This window comes from Pelodiscus sinensis, chromosome 1 (genome assembly GCF_052426305.1).
Source record: "Pelodiscus sinensis isolate ZL-2025 chromosome 1, ASM5242630v1, whole genome shotgun sequence".
In the NCBI taxonomy this organism is placed as follows: Eukaryota; Metazoa; Chordata; order Testudines; family Trionychidae; genus Pelodiscus; species Pelodiscus sinensis.
In genome coordinates, this window is record NC_143052.1 from 216669665 (window position 1) to 216696798 (window position 27134).

General features: G+C 44.1%; 1 protein-coding gene across 1 annotated transcript in view; it reads right to left on the reverse strand.

The window, feature by feature from the left end:
• BMX (BMX non-receptor tyrosine kinase) overlaps nucleotides 1-27134 on the reverse strand; it is a 43347-nt gene that overhangs the window by 5536 nt on the left and 10677 nt on the right. Inside the window, exons 7-16 of the mRNA XM_075914309.2 lie at nucleotides 21068-21249; nucleotides 15602-15664; nucleotides 11093-11152; nucleotides 9638-9692; nucleotides 8455-8534; nucleotides 6351-6478; nucleotides 6027-6101; nucleotides 3691-3862; nucleotides 1898-2114; nucleotides 82-146 (exon numbers count right to left, since the gene is read on the reverse strand). Coding sequence (XP_075770424.2) covers nucleotides 82-146; nucleotides 1898-2114; nucleotides 3691-3862; nucleotides 6027-6101; nucleotides 6351-6478; nucleotides 8455-8534; nucleotides 9638-9692; nucleotides 11093-11152; nucleotides 15602-15664; nucleotides 21068-21249 — 1097 coding nt within the window. The remainder of the gene's footprint in view (nucleotides 1-81; nucleotides 147-1897; nucleotides 2115-3690; nucleotides 3863-6026; nucleotides 6102-6350; nucleotides 6479-8454; nucleotides 8535-9637; nucleotides 9693-11092; nucleotides 11153-15601; nucleotides 15665-21067; nucleotides 21250-27134) is intronic.

Genomic DNA, 27134 nt, shown 5'->3' on the forward strand with positions numbered 1-27134 from the left:
CTTCTGCCCATTAGCTCCAAAAAGCCATTCACAACAGACATTATTGCACTGCAGCGGTTGAAGATTGCGTCCGTGGCTTACCTCGCCATCCCAAAGTCAGACACCTTCACGGTAAGATCACTATCAACCAAGCAGTTCCTAGCAGCCTTTGGTGGGAAAACAAGAAAACAGATTGAATGACCAAAATAACAGTTGGGGTATTTTCTAATAATATTTCTGTCCTGCAGAATTCCACTGGAAGGAGGCAGGGGTTAGAACCTGGATCAGCTGATGTTCCCATAATATCATCAAGAGACCCTGCACAGCTACAAGCAGGAGAATAGGTGCTACAGGAAATATAGCGAGCTGATTGGCCAGGTGCTCCTCCTTAACCTTAGAGGATGCCCCAGGAAGTTGTCTGGGTAACCACACAGACTTTGGCCTTCTGTGATGCCAGACTTTGCCTTGTCTCTTGATCTCCTATCCCAGCCTGAGTGACCCTGTGTCCTGATTCCAGGTTGGTACTACACCCGTCTTCCACTCTCTGACCCCAACTCTTTTTTACTCAGCTTGGCTCTTGTGATTCATCCAACTCCTGCTCACACGTAGGCCATATGACCACTAGCCCACTAGCTTCTATCTATGAAGTTCTTTGATATAAAAATGCACTATTTTTAATTTGTAACATGAATAATGAGTAATTCTGCAACAGCATTTGTCATCCATTGATCTCACAGAGCTTTACGGAGGAAATCAGTATAATTATCCCCATTCTACAGAAGAGGACACTAAGGCACAGGGAGGGGCAGTCACCCAGAAAACCAATGGCAGTGCCATGAACTGAATGCCTGTATCATGGGTCCCAGACCAGTGTTCTAGCCCCTAGGAAGCACATCAAAAGTTGCTAGTACATCAAAAGCAAGAACAACACAGCAGTTTAGGAGAATGCTGATATGATTATTTACTGTGCATTATAAGGAAAGTGAAATATTGAGAGACAATATGGGCAATGAATAGGCAATAAGAGCCCAGTTCTGTGCAGACTTATTTTTGTGAGCATTTACCCTCTACCCTGAGGGTTATTAATCCCAGGGATATGATTCATACCTCCTAAAGACAAGATTTAGTCTTGGCTCTCCATCATGTGTAATAATCAGTAGCTAATTTTCAAAAGTTGCTTTTATATTTATAATTTGAACATTGCCTGGATACACTGTTCAATACCCTAGATTTCTGATTTTAATGTGCAGACTGGTTAGTGACCTGTCCAGTTACTTGATTCATGTACACAAATAAATAATGGCAAACCTTAAAACAAATATTTAAAATTATGGTTGGGGATGGAGAGATTGGCCCGAGGAACCTTTTAAAAATACATCTCTCTCCATATTGTACATTCGCATACATTTTCAAATGGCTATAGTCACACCACCCAATGTCATGACTGAGACTGGAACATGTGTTTCCAGGAGCAAGAGATAACTCTCTTTCAGTGATCTCCTACAACAACCAATTTGATTCTACCCCAATCCATGTGCCAATGTTCTTGAACACTCACATGTACAAAGAGCAGGCCTAGAGACTAATTGATTAATTGATTCTGCTCTCAGCTACACTAGTGTAAAATAGAGTTGGACCACTATAGAACCAGGATGCATAATGGAAGGAAGAAGATGCAAGTGAGTAAAATACTGGCTTATTACAACACAATCTGAAAGGTCTTGACATGGCTGATCATCTCATAACAGTAATAAAACATCACTAAAAAGAACTCTCTATTCCAATGGCCAACATGTCCACGCAGTTACACTTGCTTTATGCCAGTGTGAGTTATTCTGGTCCAAAATGGGAGTAGCAGAGTGCTGAATCAGGTCCTAACTCTCTTCCCCCTACCTATGGGATAATGGCTAGAGCTTACCAAGTCTCGATGAATGAACTGCTGACTCTCTAAGAAGGACATAGCTTCACAAATGTTATAACACATTTCCAGCAACTGAAAGGGTTGCAGCTCCTTTCCATGACTCTTCAAGTAGTGAAGCAAGCAGCCATTAGCCATATATTCAGATACTATGTAGATGGGATAGGTCTTTGTGCAAACTCCATAGAGCTTAACAAGTTTGGGATGGTTAAGTTTCCTGAAATAAAAAAATAAAAAATAAATACATTCCTCTGTTTTGTGAGCTTTTCTTCCTCATTATTATCTTGTAATTCCTAAAGAAATGTTTGGAACCACACAAATACATAACAATTAATAAGAGGATAGCCTCGTTAGTAAATCCTTGCACAAAAGTTCGGGTTTCATCAATGATGTCTTAGATTTTAAACTTTCCCTTTCAAGCACAGGTTAATTTCTTTCTCCATGCTAGCAATAAACATGTGCTCAAATAATCAGTTACGGTGAAACTGACTCCTTTAGGTTGCAGTAGTGCAGATCTTTGAACTAGGGATGTTAAATATCGGTTAATTGAATAATCGATTAACCTCATGAATTTTTATCGGTTACTCGACTATTCTATAGTTCCCGAGGGTGGGACCAGCAGCCAGTGTGCTCCGGCCTCCCCCTGAGGAGCCCCTTGCCACTCCATGCTGCTGCTTCTGTGTCAGAGTAGAGTGCCAGGTGGGAGCTAGTATGCAAGGGGAACCAGTTTAAAAAACAGCTCCCCTCGTGGACCAGCGGACCAGCTGCCAGCAGCCCCTGTCGAGGAAGCGGTCTGAGCTCTCAGACTTAGTGCGAGCTGGAACTGAGCCAGGCTGCCTGCACACCTGGCTCCTAGTACACTTTAAATGCAGAGTTGCAGCAGGGGTAGATCCTGGACCTGGTGGAAGCCAGGACTGAGTCAGGCTGCCGGCCAGCCTGTTAAAAAATTTACTGGCAAGAGGTGGAGGTGAAATGCGTGTAATAGTATAATAGTATAGTTGATTAACCAAAGCAGAAGCTCTTTCTACACAGTGCCAAATTTTGAAATAAAGTACTATTTCCACAGGGATGCCGGAATAGTGTGCCCGTTATTTTGAAATATATTTTGAAATAACAGGCATGTTTAAAGATGTGGAATAGCTATTTCGGGATACCAGAAGTATCCTGAAATAGCTCTGCTGTGTAGACATAGCCTAAGAGAACATAGCAAAGTAGAATCAGCTCATATAACCATTTCACCTAACCCACTGATAGGGGCACAGACCATTTCCTGTGTTGTGACATCCCTAAAAGGGCCTTGAATAAAACAATTTGCAAACTGGTATCTCACTCTGGAGCCTGGAGTAGTTACCTCCCCCTACCAATGTGAAATATAATCTGGATGCATTCCTGGATCTGACACATCCCATCTACTCATGTCTGTGACATTGCCACCTGCTGCTGGTGCCAGAAATAGATCATTCCATCCTTGCCTGTTGGAGGAGGTATTTCTGCGATGAAGTACATTTTTAAATCACGCATGTAGCAGCTCTGCAGTCAGTGCCACTGAGAAGCACTATAATACTGATTACTGCTAACTCCAGCAATCTCTCTACTATTCTGTCGATGCCTCTTTTAATGTGATGCCCCTAAGAGGCCACATACGTAGCCTATACTAAAGTTGCCTGTGGGTACTTATGGTTTTACTTTTATTTTGAAGAGGCACTTTTTTCAGTGACTATTCTGTATTACTGACGTCACCTGGGGAAGATCTTTATTTGCAATGTTATTTCATCAAGCAAAGTGCAGCTTACATCATGGTGTGAGCTTCCTCTATGAATTCATCTTCTGACATTGATCCTTCTTTAATCATCTTAATGGCAACATCATACTTTCCTTTCCATTTTCCCATCTGCACCACTCCGAACTGGCCACTTCCTAATTCCTTGAGCAGGACGATTTCTTCTCGTTTCAGCTCCCAGATCCCTAGTGGGACAAAAGTAATTCCCTTTAGCTACCAGCATGACACCTGCAGTCACAGGGTCCTAAAGGCATCCATTTGTTTTCTTTTGCCGTTCATGAAAGCGTTCCATGTGGAGTCTACAGGTTACATATGTGAGTTGCAGCAGAAATGGGCACCCTGTAGCTCCCTCCCCAAGGGTCATTGGATACTGAGGATGTTAGTTCACAAAACCAGACAATATTCATGTGGCTTTTGAAGGACTTTTGGGTCAAGCAATAGAAATATCGCCAGTCTGTTTTACACTTGGCCTTGCAAACAAATGCAATCTCACCACTTAGTGTGCTAGAACATAATAAGAAAGGGTGAGATGGCCATGGCATGGATGTGTGCAGATGGACAGAGTGCACAAGCAGCCCATCCATCACTTGATCCCCGAAAGAGTCGGAAGGCCATTGGACCAGATTCCCCAACATCCACCCACACACACAGCAGCCTTTGGAATAGGCTGCATGTGCTGGTGGGTAGTAACTGCATTCAGATTCTAGAACAGTGGTTCTCAACCTATTAACCATTGTGGGCCTCATATGCAGCTCTCTGTGTTAGGTGGGCCACATCCACAAATTGGTAAATGAAATTTAATGTTGGTAAATATGAAATAATGCACATTAGAAAAAATATCCCAACAATACAATATGATGGGGACTAATTTAGCTATAACTACTCAAGAAAGAGAGAGAGATCTTAGAGTCATTGTGGATAGTTCTCTGAAAACATCCACTCAATGTGCAGCAGCAGTCAAAAAAGCAAACAATGTTGGGACTCATTAAAAAGGGATAGAGAATAAGACAGAGACTATCTTATTGCCTCTATATAAAGCCATGGTACGTCCACATCTTGAATACTGCATACACATGTGGTAGTCTCATTTCAAAAAAGATATATTGGCTTTGGAAAAAAGTTCAGAAAAAGCAACAAAAATGATGAGGGGTTTGGAACGGGGCCCATATGAAGAGAGATTAAAAAGACTGGGACATTTCAGCTTAGAAAAGAGGAGCCTGAGGGGGGATATGATAGAGGTCTATAAAAACATGACTGGTGAGGAAAAAGTGAATAAGGAAAAGTTATTTACTTGTTCTCATAATATAGGAACTAGCGGTCATCAAATGAAATTAATAGGTAGCAGGCTTAAAACAAACAAAAGAAAGTTTTTCTTCACATAGTGCACAGTCTGCCTGTGGAACTCCTTGCCAAAGGAGGTTGTAAAGACTAGGGCTTTGTCTACACTGCAAAGAGATCTTCTGCAAAAACTTCTTGCGCAAAAGCGCGTCTACACCTCAAAGCGTATTGCAAAAGCGATGTGCTTTTGTGCAAGAAAGAGTCCACACTAAACGGACACTCTTGCGCAAGAAAGTTCTGATTGTCATTCACAAAATGGCCCTCAGATCACCTGTGCTTTTTGTGATCATCTCTTTTTGCACAAGAAACCCCTGTTGAGCATCCACACACATCTTTTTGCATAAGAACTCTTGCGCAAAAAGGAGTTATGACTCGTAGAAGTAGGTATACCTACACCGCAAAAAGCCCTCTGTTCTGTCGATTGACTGTAGATTTTTTTGTGCAAAAGTGCGCTTGAGATGTGGACACTCCACGGGTTTTTGAACAAAACCCCTGTAGTGTAGACATAGCCTAGGACTTTAACAGGGTTCAAGAAAGAACTAGATAAATCCATCGAGGTTAGATCCACCAATGATTATTAGCCAGGATGGGTTGGAATGGTGTCCGTAGCCTCTGTCAGAGGCTGGAAATGGGTGTTGGGAGAGGGATTGCTTGATGATTCCCTGTTCTGTTCACTCCTTCTGGGACATCTGGTATTGGCCACTGTCGGCAGACAGGATTCTGGGCTAGATGGACCTTTGGTCTGACCCAGTATGGCTGTTCTTATCCACATGACATATATTCTATCCGTACTGCCCTGAGGATGTCACATGGGCTGCAGCTGTGTGCTGACTAGGCCACAAGTGGCCCATGGGTTGAGTAACACTAATCTAGAAGCTTAAAGGATTTGAGGATTCACCTCTGAGATCCCCTCACAGCAGCCTGGTGAGTGTCCAGCAGGGGGTGCTCAACTAGCATTTGACAGGTGGCAAACAGTGACAATAGTTTTAAAAGAGAAAATCATGTCCATACCATTTCCCAAGGAGGCTGTGGATGGGACCTTATTTACTTTCGTAGTCACAGCATGTCGAAGCCTGGTAATAATACCTACAAAGAAGGCCAGTCAATGATCACAATACATACAGCACATTAATTATTTATTAATTATTATTATTATTAGCTAATATACATCTATTCTTATTATTTAGTTCACTGAGTAGGGCAAGAGATTCGCCATACAGTCTACAAACCCAGTAACTTGGGTCTCTCTAATCTATCTATGGCAGAATACATATGACAGGAGGCAAACACTTTCAGGGTCACCAGAAGGGACAGGCAGAGATTGCAGTGGTTTACCTGCTGAGTTATGCTGATGATAGTGAATGAGCTGGGGAACGGAATCAAAACAATAATTTTCAGCCAGATAATATTTGTTTTCATGGTTCGTGTTCACGTGGTAGTGTTTGACAGTTCCTTTTTTTTCTCTGAAAAATAACACAAAGTAATTTTTATGTAAGAGCCTTGTTAAATGGACTTAATAAAGTCCAAGTCTTATTTAGTTAATTAGACAGGTAGTCACCAATCTCAAAATACACCCGTTACACTTCTGATGCTATTTTTTCTTTGCTGCTACCAGTTGTCATTCAGTTAAGGGAATGCTTTGCTTAGTAAGTGGTATTAGCAGTCCTGTAAGTGAAGTGATACTTTTATTTCACTGAGCAGTCCTTTTACAAACTTATGTTGCAAATTTTTCATATTTCCTTAGCTTCTAATAAGTAGTATTCAGAAAGCTAGTCATATTTATAATAGGGATGTAAATAACTACTCAAGTAGTTGACTACCCAATAAGCCTGGATTTATGGCGTAATCAAGTCACTACTTGACTACTTGCTCCCCACCTGTTGCTGCCTCTGATACAGAGACAGCAAGTGGGGGGAAGCAGGAGTCTAAGTTGGGGGATCTGACTTAAAAGTCGGTTCCCCCAGCACAGTTTTCACAGTGTGGGGAGGGAGGACAGGGGAGGCAGATTGCTCAGTCCCGGGGGTCCTGGACCTATCCCCACTGCAGCTCTGCAGTTTAAATGTAGTAGTAGCAAGGTTGCCTGCGTGCCTGGCTCCTACTACATTTAAACTGCAGAGCCACAAAGGGGCCCCTTATCAACTAATTCTGTACTCGATACAAATTGTATCAACTACACAATTAGTCAATTACCTGCTTCTTAACATCCTTAATTTACACTAACTGCCTGGGGAGAGGAAAAAACTTTCTCCATGAAAATCATAGACCCATAGGGTTAGGGTCATCTGGCAGTGGATTTCAAACTATGAGTCATGACCCAGTACCGGATCGTGGGATGTCAGGCACTGGGTCTTGTTGCTGCATGGGGATCAGGCGACCAGTGGGAGTGCTAAGGCAGATGACCTGCCTGTCCAGGCACCGCAGACTGTACGGCAGGCCCGGATCCTCGGTGTGGGGGAGGGAGAGAAGAGCACGCACAGAGCTCTGTGCACAGCCCCTGCCCTGAGCACTAGTTCCACACTCCCATTGGCTGGGAACCTACTTCTGGCTGCTTCTGGGGTGCATGGTCTGTGGTGCCAGGGTAGGCAGGAAGCCTGCCTTAGGATCCCCGCTGCACTGCTGACTGGGAGCTGCTCAAGGTAAGCCCCTCCTGCCCTAGCCCTTCTCCCCCTCCCAAAGCTGGAGCCCCCTTCAACACCCCAAAGCTCTCATCCTCAGCCCCACCCTGGAGCCTGCACTCTAGTCAAATTATGTTGGGTCACAGGCGTCAACAATTTTGTTCAACTGGGTTATGAGAAGAAAAGTTTGAAAACCACTGGTGTAGTCTAACCCTTGGCCAAGATGCAGGATTTGTTGTTCTAAATGTTATTTAATGCAAACAATGATGACAGGGAACTAGGGTATTGTATCTTCTTTTGAAGCATCTGGTGCTGGCCACCACTGACTGCAGGATATTTGACTAGAAGGACCAGTGGTTTGACCCACTAAGGTAGTTTTTTTCTGAATGTTTCCAGTTCTATTTCTAACCTCGCTTTGCTTTTTTCCTGCCCCTCCCAAGCTTGATCTCCTCTCTCCTTCCCTATTTTTCTCTGTCTTCAGTTGTCCTCTTTCTTCCCTGCATTACATTAACCTCCTATATGACTTATCCTGCTCCATGTTCAGCTGGCTGTAAGAGTCCTTTCCAGCACTCTCCTATGCTGTCATCCCTGCAATGAGCACATCTCTCTGTAGGGCTTCCTCTCTCTGTTGCAGTGGACTCAGCATAAGGGACCAGAGGATTAAGGCACAGCTAGATTTAGAGGGATAATAACTGTTTAGAAGTCTGTACCAAGGTTGCCCAGAGTTCAGTTCTGATTTGATGAAATAACTTTGATACTGAATGGTTCCAGGTAACAAACCCATGGGGCACAACAGAAACAAAACCAATCCTTTTGATACTCACTCCAGAGCTTTGCTGAATACAGACACTGTGTACTTTCCCATGCGGCTTGAATTTCGAACCATAAAAGCACCTTCTTTCCCCTAAAAATAATAAATGAAAAGAAAGGGAAACATCATGCGAAACATCCACTATCTGAGAAATATTTTGAAATTTTGCCTAGATGCGTGTTCCTTTAAACTCTCTTTGGATTTCCAATGTCTCAGTATATCTGGGGGGCCAAACAGATAGATATTCAGAACATATTCATTATCAGGCAATTTGTAATGTGAGAGGCAGGTAAATCCTATTGCCCCTCCTCTTTTCTATCCTCCAACTTTTCACTCTCAAATTTTGCTTTTCACTATAGGTAGGTGCTGTGATTTTGGTTTCCACCATGGCTTTCTTAGCAGTACCTGTAGTGGTGGCATTGGTCTTGTGCTTCATTTGATTGTTGTGTGGCTGGAACAAGTCCAGCTGCGGCTAAGATTCAGTGCTGCAAGGTGCTGCAAAACCTCATGTCCCATTCAGCTCAATAGGATTCGGGACCATTCAATGTCTGATCTGGACATAGGTATGTAGTCCTGCTACTGGTCCCCCTTCCCTCCTAGAAACACACAGTGGTTCACCATGATTCTACTTCACTTCTGAGCCCTTGGGGCAGGCAGCTGAGAAGGAATGTAGGGGCCTGGCTGGGGCGAGCATGGGTGTGAGCTGTGCAGCAGTGCCTGAGCACTAATGCAACAGGTAATACACAAGAAATTAGCATGAAGGGACTTAAGAGGGGTAATAGGGAAGAACGCTAACTGCTGACCTGTCAGGTCTCTGATGGAAAGGAGCATGTCATTGCCATTGTCTAATTGTCCCCATTTGTTCACATCACAGAACACTCTCCTATCCCCCGGTATCCTCTTACTGGCAGTCTGGACACAAAAAAGACCAACATCTGAAATGGCAATTTAGGGTCTTGCATGCCAGGAGTGAAATTCATTGGCAGAGCTTCAGGTCCCCTTCATTCACTCGCAACCTTTTTGAAACCTAATTACTCCTACATCTTCATACTAAGATAATTTCTATTTGAGATTCTACCATTCTCACTTTAAAGAGCATTAGCACCCTCTAGACACAAGGAACAGCAAAAACAACAATTGACGCAGAAACATTTGGAGAGAGGTTTAAGCACAATTACTAAAGATATTTCTGGTACCTTCTGTCGCAGGAGTTGCTCTGACTGGGCCCTGGAGAGATCACCTGCATACCAACTGCAGCAAGAAATATTGTTTACAGCACGGTTTCTGAATAACTGTTTGGCAACACAGACTGATGAAAAACTCTTACAAGATGCTTCATTTTCAAATCTGCTTTTAAAAAGCCAAAATATCTATCTGACATAGTCCTGATAGTAATAGTACTTGATCACCTCACAGTTTTTAATGCATTTATCTTCACAACACCCCTATAAGGCAAGGCAGCGCTATTATCTTCAGTCTTCAGGTGGCAAACTAAAGCACAGAGCAACTAAAAAAATTGCCCCAGGTTACACATGAGTGTCCTAGCCAAATTCCCTAGCCACCGAAGCATTTTGCCTTTCTGGTATAGATCAAGATACATTTGCTAGTTACATGTGATTTCTAAGGTAACAATTAAGTGTGATCTTGAAATAGGTGAAAGTACAGGATGAACAAATAAATATATTCTGAATTAGCCTCTTAGAACACTGAGACTCACTGCTGTTTATTCCACACAGATGATACCTATAACGTTACATTATTAACAGTAGATCACAGGACACTCAGGACCAAATTTGGAAGCTCACTCCCAAATGCTCAGATATTTAAATACCCATTTAGATGTATTATTCTGGGGAAAGTAAGAGTGTAAGCAAACTGTGGCTTCCAGGGAGCCTTCCTTTATCCATTAAGATTGTCCCTTGAGAGGCCACGTGTAAGGTAACAATTGACAGTTTTCAAACACAAAGTTCCTTAATGGTGTTTTTAATAAAAAAAAACTCAGATCATTAAAAATTTAACATCTGGGGTGACCGCTGCCTCTCCATATTCTCTGTGTAGGGTCTTGGGGTCACTGACATCATGTAAGTAGCCCCATTCCTGTGGCTCTCCTCACCCTGACTTGGATCTCAGCATGGCACCCTGCTCTGCAGCTTTCAGAGAGTGAGGATTCTTTTTCTCTCTCTCCCCCACCACCATGGAGAGCCCTTCATGCACCCCATCATGGGGAGACTTTCAAATGAAACGCATCAACTGTTGTCACTCCTGCACATTTGAACCCCTTTGTGATAGCCAGGCTTTAACGGATATAATCTGTTAAAAATGTGAAAGCTCCCAAAGGAAGGAGACAGATACTTCCCATATGTTTTCAAAAGAAAATCCCCTCAGCCTTCTCATGGGTGTCTATCTTTTGTGTACATGCCACTTTATCAGGGTAGCAGACAGGCTTTTCTTAAAAGCATTCCCATCCACTGACTTGTTGGATGAAAACAGAGTCATTCCACTGGAAGATTATTAATAATAAGGAAGATTTGTATTGCCAAAGGATTGAGAGGAGGATAAATGCTTGAGCATGCTAGGTCCTGGGCAGACATCTAATAGAAAGGTCATCCTAGTCTCAAAGGTTTACATATGAAAATGCTCCACATGCTCACTCATGCGCGACAATGTTCTCCTCTTCTTCTGATGAAGCGTCACTTCCGCTGGAGTTTTCCCTACAAAGACAAAATACTCCACTGAAATCAAGATTAAATACGCCAACCTTCTTTGAGTCCAAATGCATATTGAAGGTATTCACGCCGAACTACTATTGGCTGAGCCCAAAGAGGATTCTTACTCCCTTCAGGCAAATTTGAGGAGATATTTCATTTTCTTTCTATTTCTTTTTTGGTTTGGTGAAAGTCAAAAAATTAAACATTTTCCCATGGTAAAATATGCTAACCTCCATTTTAAAGCTACAGCAGAGGCAGCTGAATTTAGCAAATGAACATGTTGCAGTTAAAAAGTCCTTTGTAAATAGCAATGCCTTGTTTAGTTGTGGGAGGAAATTTAAACTTCAATTTTCAAAATTATCAGTTGAAAAATCAGGAGCATGCTCAGAGGGCATTCACTGAAACTTATGAGCAGAGTCTAATATCCCTCCACCCCCTTCATGATAATACAATAATTCCTCATTTAACACGTGCCTACTTAACAAGTTTTCGCGATAGCACGATTTTTTTTGTTAGGGAATGTTTTTTGAATTACACGACCGTCCCCGGAATAACATGATTTCCCCAGCCGGCCTGTTGCCGGCGGCTGTGTGGGGCTTCCCCCACCTCCCTGCAAAGTGGCGGAGGGTTCGCCGTTCGCCGCACTGTTCCCTGCTGACTCCTCCTCACCGGACGCCTTGCCCCCTCTCCTCTGCCCCCACTTGCAGGCCGGTGGCTGGGTTTCCCCAGATAGCCCATCGCTGGCGACAGCACAGGGCTTCCCCCACCTCCCTGCAAAGCGCCGGAGGGTTCACCGCTCACCATGCCATTCCCTGGCGACCCTCCTCGCTGGACACAGTGCGGGTCCCAGCAGACCTGTCACAGGGTTATGCTCCCAACCAGGGGCAGATGAGGATTTTGTGGGGCCCAAAGCAGCACAATTTCACGGGGGCCCCCCTTTGACACAGTGCATGCACGGTGGCGCCACGGTGCATGCGCGGGGCTTCTTGAAGCACGTGGCCCGGGGCGGCCGCCCCGCTCACCCTGCCCTATATCCGCCCCTGCTCCCAACCCAATCCCCCTCCCCTCTCCTCCCTTTCCCCAGAGCGAAACACCTCCCCTCCCTGCTGTAACCAGTCCCCTTTCTCCCCCAACCTTATGTCCCGGTCCCAACAGATACCACCGCTTGAAATGCAACCCCAACCTTTTCCATTATTTTCATTTGGAAAATTGACCCCACATAACACGTTTTCACTTAACATGATCATTTTCTGAAACATATCTATAGCATTAAATGGGGAATTACTGTACCTACAATGCTAGGGCAGTTAAACACTCGCTGTCTCTCCTTCTAGGCAGAGGGGCTGAACCTCTCTGCTGCAGTTGTTATGAGACTATAATTGTCTCATTGAAGCTTACACTGAAATCCTCCAAAATCATAAAAATTCAAAATTCTCCAATAAACGTTCTCGACACCAAGGACAGAATTAAAACTGCACATGCCACAAGTGACAATAAAATAAATATCTTCCCCTTCTTTCAGTAACCCCCAAAATAAACCAACAATTTAAGATTATAATTTTAACTGAGTTCTACAACATTCAGGAAATTATACAATTACATTTTTATAAAAAGCTGTAGGCCTGATCCAGCACAACTTACTCAGGGTACGTCTACACTACATTGCTAATTCGAACTAATTTAGTTCGAATTAGTTAATTCGAACTAAGCTAATTCGAACTAACGCATCTACAACTAAAAACTAGTTCAAATTAGAGTTTTGCTAATTCGAACTAGCATGTCCACATTAAGTGGACCCTGAACCGGGCTTAAGGATGGCCGGAAGCAGTGCCGGCAGGGCATCAGAGGAGGACTTAGAGCGTGGAGATGCTGTCTCAGGCTAGCCGAGGGCTGCGCTCAAAGGGTCCCGACCCCCACCCCGAACAGACAGTTCTCAGGGGTGCCCCGCTTGCAAAGCAGTCCTGGCTTGGAGTGCCCGGACTACCCACACTGGGCACATCACACCACTCGGCCATCAGCCCGGCTGCACTTGCCGCAGGCTGCCATCTGGGGAGAGTGGGCAATTGGGGGGCTGCAGGAGAGCTTCCACACCCAGAAGCCCGCAGAGCCAGCCCAGTCCTCCCCATCGGGGGTTCGTACCCCATTCCTCCCTCACCTCCTTCCACTTACCCTTCCCTAGCCCCTTTTCTTGATGTACAAAATAAAGGACAATTGTGTTCAAAAATTGAATCTGTCTTTATTGAACAAAACTGGGGGAGACTGGGAAAAGGAGGTGGGAGAGGGGAAGAGAGAGGATAGGAGAGGGGAGGGCAACTACAATGATCAGGGGTTGAGAACAGGTCCCATATGAAGAGAGGCTAAAGAGACTGGGACTTTTCAGCTCAGAAAAGAGGAGACGGAGGGGGGACAGGATAGAGGTCTCTAAAAGCAAGAGTTGGGTGGAGAGGGTGCATACAGAAAAGTTCTTCATTAGTTCCCATAAAGAAGGACTAGAGGACACCAAAGGAAAGGAATGGGTAGCAGGCTTCAAACTAGTAACAGAAAGTTGTTCTTCACAAAGCAAAGAGTCAACCTGTGGAACTCCTTGCTGCAGGAAGCTATGAAGACTAGAACTAGAACAGAGTTTAAAGGGACATGAGATCAAGTCATGGAGGTTGGGTCTATGAAGTGCTATTAGCCAGGGGGTAGGAGTGGTGTCCCTGCCCAAGGTTTGTGGAAGGCTGGAGAGGGATGGCACGAGACAAATGGCTTGGTCACTGTCTTCGGTCCATCCCCTCCAGGGTCCCTAGGGTTGGCCACTGTCGGCAGACAGGCTACTGGGCTAGATGGATCTTTGGTCTGACCCAGTACGGCCATTGTAAGCTCAGGGCTCAGGGTCGGGGGTCTCAGTGGACCCCCTTGATTTTCATGCACACCTGCTCCTGGGTGGCCAGGCTGGCAGCTCTCCTGCCCTAGCTGGCCACTTTCCTGTGCCTAGTGCGGAGATCGTGGACAAGGTCCACGATCTCCGCACTAGCCCAGGCGGGTGCCCGCCTCTTGCGGTCCCGGGGAAGCTCCCTGGAGCCGCCAGCCTGGTCCCGGGAAGAGGGGGAGGGCTGGGGGGCATCGGGTGGCTGGCTCGATCCGTGCCAGGTGCAGGGTCTGCTGGCTGGGTGCTGGCAAGCTTGCACCTGGCACGGGCACTGTAGCCAGCCCGTGCCCCTTTAAGGGGTCCGGGGCCGGGAGGGGGGCAGACGAGTTTCCCTGGTGTTGGCCAGAGTGGCCACCAGGGAAACCTGGGGAGGGCTAGCCTCCCACTACACAGCCCTTAATTCGAACTAGTAAGTTCGAACTAGGCTTAATCCTCGTGGAATGAGGATTACCTAGTTCGAACTAAGCGCTCCGTTAGTTCGAATTAAGTTTGAACTAACGGAGCGCTAGTGTAGCGTCTATGAAAGTTAGTTCGAACTAACATCCGTTAGTTCGAACTAACTTTGTAGTATAGACATACCCTCAGCTAAATCTCTCTGTAGTCCATGGGATTATTCAAATGCTCCCTGCAAACACTCAGGCGAGTGCTTAATTATATACACAACCTAAGTGTTTGCAAGATCAGGGCCAAAGATACTTACAAAAAAAAAGGATCTGGTCTGGCAGGCTTCACTTAAATCACATTAATTTCCATGGGATTGCTCACATGCAGAAAATTACTTACATATGTGATTGCAAGGGTGAGGCCTCAATAGCGGATGTGTAGGGTGAAATCCTGGTCCCACTGAAGTTAATGGCAAAACTTCCTTTGATGTCAGTAGGGGCACATCTCCACAGCAGGGCTAAAGCTGAAATAAGCTACACAACTTGAGCTACATCAATTGTGTAGCTTAAGTCCAAACAGCAGGGAGTGAATAGCTCAGTGGTTTGAGCATTAAGGTGCTAAACCCAGAATTGTGAGCTCAGTCCTTGAGGGAGCCATTTAGGGATCTGGGGCAAAATCTGTCAGGGATAGTACTTGGTCCTGCTGTGAGGGCAGAGGACTAGACTCCATGACCTCTCAAGATCCCTTCCAGCTCTATGAGATAGGTATATCTCCATAGCTTATTTTGGCTTTTGGCACTGTCTACATAGTAGGAAGTCCAAGTCAGAGCACTCTTCCTCTGACTTCCCTTACTCCTTATAAAATGAGGGTCACAGGAGTAGAAGTAAGAACTCCTCCAGCTTGACAGTATTTTGACATTATGTCGAAATAGCTGCTTGCTGTGTAGATGCGGACTATGTTATTTCAGAATAACGTCTGTATACAGCTAGGAGGTGAAGATATAGTCTAGCTGATATTTTTCAGGACACTTTATGTAGAGTATTCAAAAAAACACAGAATAGATCACAAAATAGTAAAACATTCTAAAAATTTAGCCAGAGCTGTTCTAAAATGGTGGGATGAAAATTTAAGCACTGAATGGCTGCAGGTTGATTTACCCAGGTTCATCATCATCCAAGGAAATCTCTTTCAGGTAGGTACTTGGTGCGAAGCCTTCATTCCTACAAATTAAAAATTTCACGGTTCAGTTACATGGTTCTTGTATAAATCCAACTTAAATTTTTAAAAAATAGGAATGGGGATTAAACAAAGACTCACTGACAGGAGCAGCCCGAGGTGGGCTGCGGCAGCTAGTGCCCCAGGCGGAAGGAGCGATCGGCGCCCCTGCCTGCATGGGCGTCAATGGAGTGACGTCATCATTGGGCGCCCTGGGCGCCCCATTGAAGGCGGCGCCCTAGGCGACAGCCAAGTCCGCCAATAGTCACGGGCTGCCCCTGCTCACTGATTAAGTGTTAGAGAGATTTTCATGTTTAAAATATTTAAAAATAGCCCTGTTTTTATATACCGCATAGATGAATGCATGGGGAATTTTGTTGTAGGAAATTACTTTTTAATACATTAAATCTGTAACAGCCACTGAAATAGGGCATTTCGACACTATGCAGCTTTTAGTGACATGACTATGTTGACACAATGTTGTTGGTAAAAGTCAGCTTGTGTGAACACTGCTTGCTGGCACTTTTGCGGACAAAATACTTCCACTCCATATCATGTGGTTTCGCTTTGACAGCAGGAGAATACCCCTGCCAGTAAAACAGCGTTTAAACTTTTACTTGACACAGCACAACTTTGTTGATCATGGAGGGGTTTAAGCACCCATGAACCACAAAAGTTTTATTGATCAAATGCAAATGTAACTTCCATTTTTGAGACTGGCTTTCTTATCAGGATTGGAGCAAGCAGTTTGTAGGTAAGGCTGCTCAATAATTTCCTGATGTATTAATGGCTGCCAGCAGAGTGTGCTCTGATCCAAAAAAACAACTCCAGACCTCATTAACTTAATGGAGATCTCAGGCACGCTCTTTCAGGTTCAACTCAATCAAGGCCAACAATATCAGTTGGAAGCTGTGTCTGTTGGAAGGAGAGAAGGATAGAAGAGTAACTGTGATTGTCACTGAAGCAGAGAGAGACAGGGCTTATTGGGCAGAAGACTCAATGGATTTCTGAGTGAGGGAACTGCCTGCTATTTGTTTCTGCTATGTTCAGGGGGAAAGAACAATGTGGATTATTTGTTTCTTTAAATAAAAAAAGATTACACCAGAAATATACTTGACGCATACTTTCAATTTCTCATCTTACCATCAATAGACTTACAAGGCCCTGACTCCAACTAACCGCGCAGACCGCAGGGGAAACACTAGGAATAATTCTTTCTCTCTCTGTGCTCCTTCCCTTCATCTGTGTTGTGAGAGCTAGGAGCTGATTGCATCATGTATATACATAATACACTGCTTGACCATCAGCCAAGCAGTCGTGATTTCTGCACTCTGTGCTTTAAACCATGTAGCACCCCCTCACATTCGTTGCTGACCTTCTACTTTCTTTAATTCCATAGGATTTTTTTACAGTGAAACTGAATGTCAAACTGTGTAGTGTGTGCTGGAAACTAATGCTTTTTGTTTTGTTTTGTTTCTTTACTTGAATCACTGAGTTATTAGTGGACCAATCAACTCAACTCAGTCCAAACTCCTGTCTGGGATCTCTCTCAGCTGAACACAGATATTGCTCCCATCTGGAGATTACTGAGAAAATACCTTTCTTTAATTTGCTGAAGAAGATTCCTCCCTTTGGGGACCACAAGGGAAATAACCAAGAAAATCTACAGAAAGGGATGTCTAGTCATTGTGGTAGAACAGTAAGGGCTTGTCTATATGGGAATTTAATCCAGATCAAATCAAGTTAATCTGGTTTGATAACACATGTGCATGCTACACACAACCAATGACTGTGTATTGATTCCACGACTATTAGGAGTTCTGAAGTCCACTAGATTAACTGCAAATTGTATTAATTTAATCTTTTGTTTGTGTGCAGCAGACTTCTCGAGTTTCCTGGTCTGGACGGAAGATGGATAACTCCATCCCCTAAGGAGGGAGTCTCTGACCGCCACCACTCATCACCTTCTTTTGGGAGTAGTGGTTGTGAAACCTGCCTTCTGGTCGATGGGGTCTCCTTCTGATCCCTTCCCTTGAGGGTCTCTTCCAAAGCATTCTCCACTGTGGTACCTGTGCAGAGAGCTGAAAATGGTTACTTACATCTATCTGGATAGGGGATACCCGAGTTGTCTTTCTTCTCCTGGTGGTCACATGCTGCCAATTTTCTTCCCCATTCTGTATTGCCCCCTCTGGTTCTTCCACATGCTGAGTCATGTCACTCAACCCCACAACCCAGAGGCAAAGTGTACTCTTGCCTGTGACTTCATACAAACCTCCACCCCCCAAATACTGCATTTGAAATGTTTGCACTGTTGAATTAATTAAAGGTTTGTGTATAGTTGGTTAGTTAGGAGATTGGTTAATTCAACATATTTCCAAATACAAATACCTTATTTTTCCAGTAGTTTAATTAAAATTGTATTATTGTTTTGTTGTTTCATAATAAAAACAGTTCACAGTACATCCATTATGAGTCATAATTGAATTTAACACAGATGATCCTTTAAATAAAGTTGAAATAATTCAGAGTTTTATAAAAGTACACATTGCCTAGACACAAGCCCCCAGTGCTTGCAATGCCTGTGTCCCAGCACAACCCCAGTGCGCTACCAAGTTCAGACCCAAGACTCAAAATACAAGCATGGGCATCCCTGGCAGAATTCTCCTAGCTGTTAGTGTTCTCTAGGAGATGCCTACCTGGCTGCTAGAACCTCCAAGCAAGTCTAGAACGTTAGCCGCCCACCCAACGGAAAGGCACCTCCCACACTCTCACAAATGTTGTGCAGAAGCACAATGTGCCCTTAGAATGGTTAAAACAGACTTTTTTCTCCAGCTTCCAACCTGCACCATAAACAGCACCATCTGCCTTTTAAATGGCCAAGTGCACACTCGACCCCCATTCTGCCATTATTCCAGCAATAGATAAAATATGATCTCCTTCTGTTCCAGTCATCTGTGTATGGCTTCATTAGCCAGGGTATTGGGGGTAAGCCAGGTCTCCCAGAATAACCAGCCCAACCTACACTCAATTGATGTCTACAGTGCTCTTGAGGTGATTTTCTCCATTATTCTAAAAGGAACTGAGTTCCAGAAGCTCCAGCATCATGGATGCTTCCATAGCACCCTGCATATATGTCTGAAATCCTGCTCTGGGAGTCCATTTGTCTTTGGTACAGCATGAAGAAATACCCTCTTGGTTGTGTCTAGACTGGACAGTTTTTCCGGAAAATCAGCTGCTTTTCCGGAAAAACTTGCCAGCTGTCTACACTGGCCGCTTGAATTTCCGCAAAAGCACTGACTTCCTACTGTAAGAAATACTATGCTGCTCCCATTCGGGCAAAAGTCCCTTTTGCGCAAAAGTTTTGCGCAAAAGGGCCAGTGTAGACAGCTCAGATTTGTTTTCCGCAAAAAAGCCCCGATCGCAAAAATGGTGATCGGGGCTTTTTTGCGCAAAAGCGCGTCTACATTGGCCACGGACGCTTTTCTGCAAAAAGTGCTTTTGCGGAAAAGCGTCCGTGCCAATCTAGATGCTCTTTTCCGAAAATGCTTTTAACGGAAAACTTTTCCATTAAAAGCATTTCCGGAAAATCATGCCAGTCTAGACGTAGCCTTTCTGTTTATAGATTCTGCAGCCTGGCAAGGGAAGGAGGCAAAAGATAGGCACATGAGTCCATTATGTCCCTATGCAATTTGGGAACCCCATTCATGCAAAGCCATCAGTAATCTCCTGAGCATTATCCAGTTTCGTGACCCAGTCAGACAGCACCTTATCAATGGCCTAATAGAAAACAGTCCCAACAGCTGATCTCCCTGCACTTAATCCAAGTGATAACATTCTAGAGCGGCCAGCTTCCAAAGGAGGATGGTTACCTACTTCTCCACCAGCATGGAGCACCACATGTTGGCAGGCTGTTGCTGCCGCAGCTCCAGGATCAGTCCTGTGCAGATCTCCAAAATGGTTCCCTATCCTGAAGTTCTATAGCCACTGCTGCTCATCCCAGCGCTGCAGGACAATTCTCTTCTACCAATCCATTCTGGTTTCCTGGCACTGAATGCTGAGTAGGTGATCTAGGAACTAGTTCATTTGTTTCAACGGTGTCCTTCTCCTGCTGCCGTCACTGTAGAGTCCCGCTGCTGCTAGAGGACCTGTTGCTGATTTCATGGGATATTCTCCTGCTCCCAGCTCATCCACTTGGGTGGTGCAATGGGCCTTTGCTCAGTTGTAAATGCTGTAATGCAGTCCAAGCAGCTTCCCATCCTCATGCTTGTCACCACAGTGGTGTGGAGCATTGTGGAGTCCAGGCTGGATGACAGTATTTTGGAAATGGTGCGAACCAGCCCAAAAATGATGTATGGGGCAGAGGTGGTGGAAACATGATTTTTCTAAATAAAATTGAACCTGCCTGGCTTTTCACAATTCACAGAGAAAAAAAATCCCAGGATTCACAGTGCTCAGTAGTGAAGCAAAGACATCTCCCTTGGAAATTCATTCCATTGGATACTTCTGGAGAATCCTATGAACCTTCTTCTTCTTTTCCCTTAGCTCCTATGGGAGCATAGGCCATCAACAATTTCTTTCCAAGCCTCTCTGTTATGAAGCTTAGTTGGCAGCAAACTGCCACCATGTGTCTACATGGTGTGAGCTGAAAACAGAACAGCCTGTTCTGCATATGCACGTTGTTGGTGCACCTCACATCCTGCAAGTTTCCTGGTGTGTAACAAAAAGCTTTGGATTAACTCACACACCCCATAAGCCTTCCATGTGGACACTCCAAAGTTGAAAAATGCTTCTTTCCTAATAGTCTCCACTGACTTTGAAGCTGCCACTGCTATTGCAGGTACATACCAAAATAAAAACTACTAGAGACTGTTAAGATAGTGGACTACTGAGACTCTTGCCTGATCTGGTGGCTAAAATTCTAGTTGTTTCACAGGGAAGAGTGGAAGTAGGTGAAATGGAAGGAAAAAATGGGGCAGGACAGATTTTTGAACAGTCTTAAAAGAAATGAAAACCCTGTCCTTTGTACATATTGTTATATGGTGTGCAAGGAGTGGACTTTTTGTGAGCCTTGGAATGAAAATGATTAATCCTGAGAAGGCTTTACTTTCCTCTAAATTTGATGCTGACATGTTAAATGAACATGCATCAGAGACACTCTATTATGTCATCTATATAAGACTGTGTCAAAGATCAGAGAGGAGTCAGAAGCAAGGTCAAAGAAGGTGATGTGGGAGTGAAGAAGAAATTAAGGATCATGAGATCAGCTGGAGCAAATTTTAAAAGCCATCAGGGTAGTTCTTAATTGCATTTTGGAATGCAACAGTGCCAGCAAGGTTTTTTAAAGTTGGATGTGATTTGAAATGTTACTGTTGCAAATATTCTCTATTGACTGCACAAAGTGCACTTACCCTTGCAGGTCTCTAACTTGCCACCACTCAGGATCCTCTTCTTTCAGAACATAGTACTTGCTATCCCTGACAAGCTGGATGTCAGAGTTTCCTTTGGGTTCATAATCATATTCTGCCACAGTGATCTTCAGCCATGTTTTACCAGGTGCTAGAACTGGAGGCAGACTGTCATGCTTCAGCTTCTGAAGGCAGAGGAAATAAAATTACAATGAAGAGCATTGCAGTAGAAATATCATATTTAGCATTTAGATTGTAGTTTGCATCTTCAATGAGCTCTCTGAGCGTGAAGAAATTAGCACAAGCTAACTAGAAATGCATGGGGCACTGAAGTATTTTTCCCTTTGTCTGTTTTGAAATACATTCCAACAGCTGTAGTCCAATATAAATAATGAAATACAAACCAAACTCTGTTACAATAATATTCAAGGCTTTGTTCTACTCTAATGTATGTAGAGTTGTGTATCCCTAACCTTTAGGAACACACCTTTTTTGCAGTATAGATTTATCAGAGGTGTAAGTTAACTGATACTTACACCTCTGATAAATCTATACTGCAAAAAAGGTGTGTTCCTAAAGGTTAGGGATAAAGTAGATAACTTGGGTTAAAACAGTGGTAAAGACATAGAAAATTGGCATTTAACTTGGATTAGCAGCTCAAGTTAAAGCCTATAACTTACCTTAGGGTTGAACTGAAGTGCTAACCAAAACTAAAATCACACCTTCTTTTCAGTAAAGACATAATTGTAGCATGCATTGTGAGTCATGATGCTTAAGTACCTTACACCATATGCAAGTGTGCTGATATCAGACATACCAAAAGTCTCTGCTGTAATATTATACAATAGCACTTTGTATTTAAAAAAATGAGGTGTCTGTTATTTCCTTTTGTATACACAGTATTAAGAAAAAGATATTTAAGATAATTATGGCTGATTATTTGTCATGGAATAAAACGGGAAGAGTAAGGGCTTTGCCACAGCAGGAAATGCAAATTTTATTTTAAAAGAGGAAATCATGTCTCACACTAACTTTGCTTAATATTAAGTTGTCTGTCACAGAAAATTATGAGAAAGTTAAATAATTGTTTAAAACTATGCAATAACAAGCAACTTAAAATCATTACAAACCTTTCACTACAGTGTACATACATAGATCAAAAATTGTAAAATTCACAGAGGAGTCCTGGTTTAGTGGTGGACTGGCTGAGATTATAAAAACTCTGAATTTTTGTTAAAAATTTTTGTAAGTCGTGGTTCCAGTCATGGAAGGTATGGCCATCAGAAATGTACAGATATGCAGGCAATATACCACTCTGAGCCCCAGTTACCTTTCCCTGACATCAATAGGAGTTTTGCCATTGACTTGAACAGCAGTAGGCAGGGGCAGATGGCCATTTTGCGGGGCCCAGGGCAGCACAATTTCACGGGGCCCCCCTTTGCCACGGCGCATGCACAGGGCTTGAAGTGCAGGGCCCGGGGTGGCCGCCCCGCTCGCCCTGCCCTATATCCGCCCCTGGCAGTAGGAATGAGGCATAAAAATAACATTTTCAGAAGTGTCCCAAATCCCATTCACTTTCAATGAGACTTAGGCACCTATGTGCCTGCTACTTTTGAAAATGAGATTTAGATTTCTAAATTGCTTAGGCCACTTTGAAAATATTTCCCTAACTACCTGCGGCTGGGAAATACTGACTCTTTTAAAGCTAGCCCTGTGGGGTGTCTATACAATACATACATAACTTTAGGTAGAGTTTATGTGGTTATTGTTTCAAGCTCTGAAGAGGCTATTTGGTATTAATCTGTCATATTATTTTCAGCAATTAATTAAACTACTTTGTAAATCTGACCATTCTATTGTAATGTAAATTATAATACTAGTCAGCACATGGTGTTTGACCCTATACTAATTAAAGTCAATAGAAGTCCTATTATTGACTTCAGTGGGTCCAAAAGCAGGCCAAGAGCACAGTACATGTGTTTATAAACATAAACTTTGAAATTCTGAAGTACTGAGTATTATTGGCTATGGTGACTGAGGAAGGTTGGCAAGGAAATTATAAATATTGAAGGAAGATTACAATAGGAGGAAGTGGTCCCATTTTAATCTATGTGCATACATTTTACCACTGAAAGTATAAAGAGTACAGTGCCAGCAAAGTCAGGGAAAATGCCAGACGCCCTCAAGCATATTATATCCTTTTATAAACAAATTTCAAAACATAGCATTACATGTTTACTTTGATCTCTTTATTTGATACACTTCATAATCAAAACCAAAACAACCCCCCAAAACTGACAGACCCAATGGACTCATACATTCCACCTTTAAACATATTGGAGCTGATTCTGATCTCACACTGGGTTGATGCCAGAGCAATTGCATTGGCTGCACTGCAGTTATTCCTGGTTTAACGTGGTGTCGTGGAGGCTATGTCTACACTAACAGCTAAGGGTATGATTGCCCTCGTTGGGTACATATTCATTCTAGCTCTCATCAAGTTAGTGTGAATACAAAGAGCAGCGTAGCAGTGGTAGCATGGGCCGCAGAGGCACAGCGGTCTAAGGTGGGGTTGTGCTCAGCATCCCTAAGCTGTACCTTTGGTGCCACTGCTCATCTTCTGCAGCTAAACAACAGCCAGATAGATAACTCATGAAGCATTCACATTATGGACTGGACCCTGCAAGCCCTCTGCATGTGGATCTTGCTTGACTTAAAAGAGAGAGTTGAGTGCACACCAGACTGTAGGACTGGGCCGTACGTCATAATTATGAGACTCACACCATAGCTGTTCATGTTATAACATGGCAATATACTTGATCTTCATGTTTCTCATGGGAAGAGAGATGAATATAATAATCTACCAAGAAGATTATATATTAATTGTTTCATGACCAGTCTAGCCAATATCCTGTGAAAAAAATGCACATGAGGTGACATGCACACTAAGATTTGCTTCAGGTAACCTTTGGCAGGAGATTGTTGTTTGTTAATGTCCCTTCCTTTGCTTCTGGAAATGTCATGGTCCTGCAGAAACTAAGATCTGTTTTGGGGCTATCACCACGGGCTCTCCAGTCATGGAGCTGGCAGAACCCAGGAGCATTATGAGGAGGTGGAATTCTCCTATGGTGCAAAGAGAAGGAATTGCAAAGGACAGGCCTGAGTGGCTGACATGATGCCCCTTAGCTTGGCCTATCAAATATAGAAGGCAGAAAAACTAGAAGAGAATGAATCTATCAGACTTGCTTTCCTCAGGTTTTAACATAGGATGCTTGTTTCTTTGTTCTGATGTAGCTCACTTCGTTGGTGACCTGTGAGGACTTCATGTTTTTACTTGAGAAAATACACAGATTTACACTGTCACCTGTAAAAAAGTGACATTGTTTGGAAACCAAAACTCTCAGAGCTTCCTGAGGTCAGAAATTAATCATGCAGCATCTCTTGCTTGCTCTGCTTCTTTATGTGGTCACCAGCCTGGATTTAATTTGGATAGTGGCACCCCGTGTGTTGGTGTATGTGTGCACAGAACAGGCTAGAATCCTTGCACTGAGGCCACAGAGCAATTGTGGAACTCCCTGGTGACTACACATGCACTTCACAGATGCAGAAAGGGGGTAAGGGAATGACGGGAGTGAGGCTAGGGCTGGGGAAGGGCCCACACTCTGCCCCCAGAATGCCTACTGTAGATCTACTGGGGGTGGAGTGTTGCTGCCCCCAGCACCTGCCCTCCCAGTGCTCCTGGCCTGGGAGGCTGGAGCTGCACACCGCCCACCCTCCCCATGCTTCGGGGCTGGGAAATCTGGAGCCACCCACTTTCCTTCCTTCCCATGCTTCAAGGCTGGGGAGACGAGAGCCATGTGCCACCCGCCCTCTCTGTGCTCCAGGCCGGGGAGTTGGGGCACACATGCCCACCTGCTCGCCTCTCCTCCCCCGTGGTAGTGGGGATGCAGCGCATTGCCCTGCCTCCCTGGGGTGGTGGAGGGGAGGTGGCTTGGCTCCCATGGGAGGTGGGGTCTCAGTGAAAAGGGTGGGGTTGGGGGCTTGCTTCCCCCAACCCTACCTTCATGGACCGCCTGTGGGCTGGCCAGTGGATTTATCCCTGCTTATCTGCTGTTGCTGAAGAGAAGGAAGAAGAGAGACACTAAGGGCTAAAACGGGTGCAGAGAAGAGGTGAAAAACAGTTTTTCATGCCGGGAAACAACAGTTATTCCCAAAGAGGTGGGAAAATGTCTGGTGGTTCCTGTGAAAACCCAGTCATGCCCATTGATCTGATTGCTGGTCCCTCACTCCCATAACTGCCTGTGGAGTAGCCTCTTCTGTCAGGCCCCAGCATAAAAAGGCAGAGGTCTGATATTGGCCTGAGGAAAGAGATACCAGAGACTCGGAGATGTGGGGAGAAGGACAGCACTCATAACAACCTGGAGAGAGAGAAGAGTGGGACAGAATGTCCAGAGATTTGGAGAGAAGATAAGATGAGGGGCATGAACCAAGAGAGATTTGGAAGGGAGGATTTAGAGAGTATGATGTTGGGTATGTTGAACAATTTGAATGGGTGGTAAAAGGGCAAAAAGAAAAATGCTATCCAAAGTTGTGTTGGGAGCTGGACCGCATAGATGCTGCTCCCTCTCACTGGACAACTTTTGTAATCCTGACCTGTGCATTGAGACAGGGCCCAGGAAATAAAGTTGCTTTGTCTCTGGAAGGTATTTGAGAGTTATTATAGGGCCCCTTTGAATTTGTATTCAGGACCCATCTAACCTTTTTATGCCCCTGCTTTTTAAATTTCCCTTTCAAAACATTTCCTTGGAACTCAGTCATAATCAAAATAAGCTGGAAATTCCTAATATGAGTCAACCAGTCCAGCGGCTGATTTGCATGACTGATCATATCTTTAGATAAACAAAATCCTTTTGATAGGAATCAGGGAGGATGGCCCATGGCATTGAAACGTGTTTATTCACAGTCTCACTATCCACAAACTTCATTATCCGAACAAGTGTCAAAAGCCTGTTTGCTCAGTTACACTTGCTTTCTAAGTCTCTACTCACACAAAAATACTTAACATAGCGCTGCCGGTTTTTCTGATTTTATCATGAGTCTTGCGATATTTGGTATGTGTCTTAAAACCCCTGCTCCTGGAATCAAGGGATTATAAATTAATGGAGATTGCCTATATCCTAGAACTGGAAGGGACCTTGAAAGGTCATTGAGTCCAGTCCTCTGCCTTCACAGCAGGACCAAGTACCATCTCTGACGAATTTTTGCCTCTGCAAGGATTGAACTCACCACCCTGGGTTTAGCAGGCCAATGCTCAAACCACTGAGCTATCCCTCCACCCATTATGTGAGAAGCTCAGCTTTTTTTTTTTTAAAGCTCCTAGTGCTCACAGTTGTAGAGAAAAGCTGGAAACTGTGACCTGCATATATCCAAGAGATTAAAAAATTAGGATGTAAATAAAAAGAATCCAGAATGTATTTTTAAAATGTACTTTCTAAAAAAAATACAATGGTTTTAGAGCAAATCTTGTGATTCAGGAGTGGGGGAGGGCCCAAATGAAGAATTCTGACTCCCTGGCTTTGGCAATACTGTTAGTCACTACTTAGACGTAGAACATATACTTGAGCTTTTAGTCCCAAGCCCTCTCCCCATTTCCAAGCTTCAGTGACCTTTCTGGACACAACAGAAGCATTTGGTGGAGACTACCCCAATTCCCAGCCATGGAACACAGGGAAGCTGCACTGCAGTCACTACCTGGGCCTAAGTGCTGGAGCGACCTGCATGGATCTTATGCTCTGTAGGGAGGAAAGGACCAGAGAATCAATGTAGCAGCAGATTCTCCAGACTCATCCTGATTCTTGTCTCTGACAACCACCCCTCTTCCCTTCATTGTGCTTCTATACATGACTATAGCAGGAGTCTCCGTGGAGCTGGCCTCTGGCTCGCAGAGGCTACACATTTCCTCTATAGACTCACATAATCCGGTTCTCTCTCCAGTACAGGGGAACTGCAGCATTCCCACTCCTCTGCACCTGCTGAGTGGGGAGATTTTGGGCTCTAGATTAATTTTGGG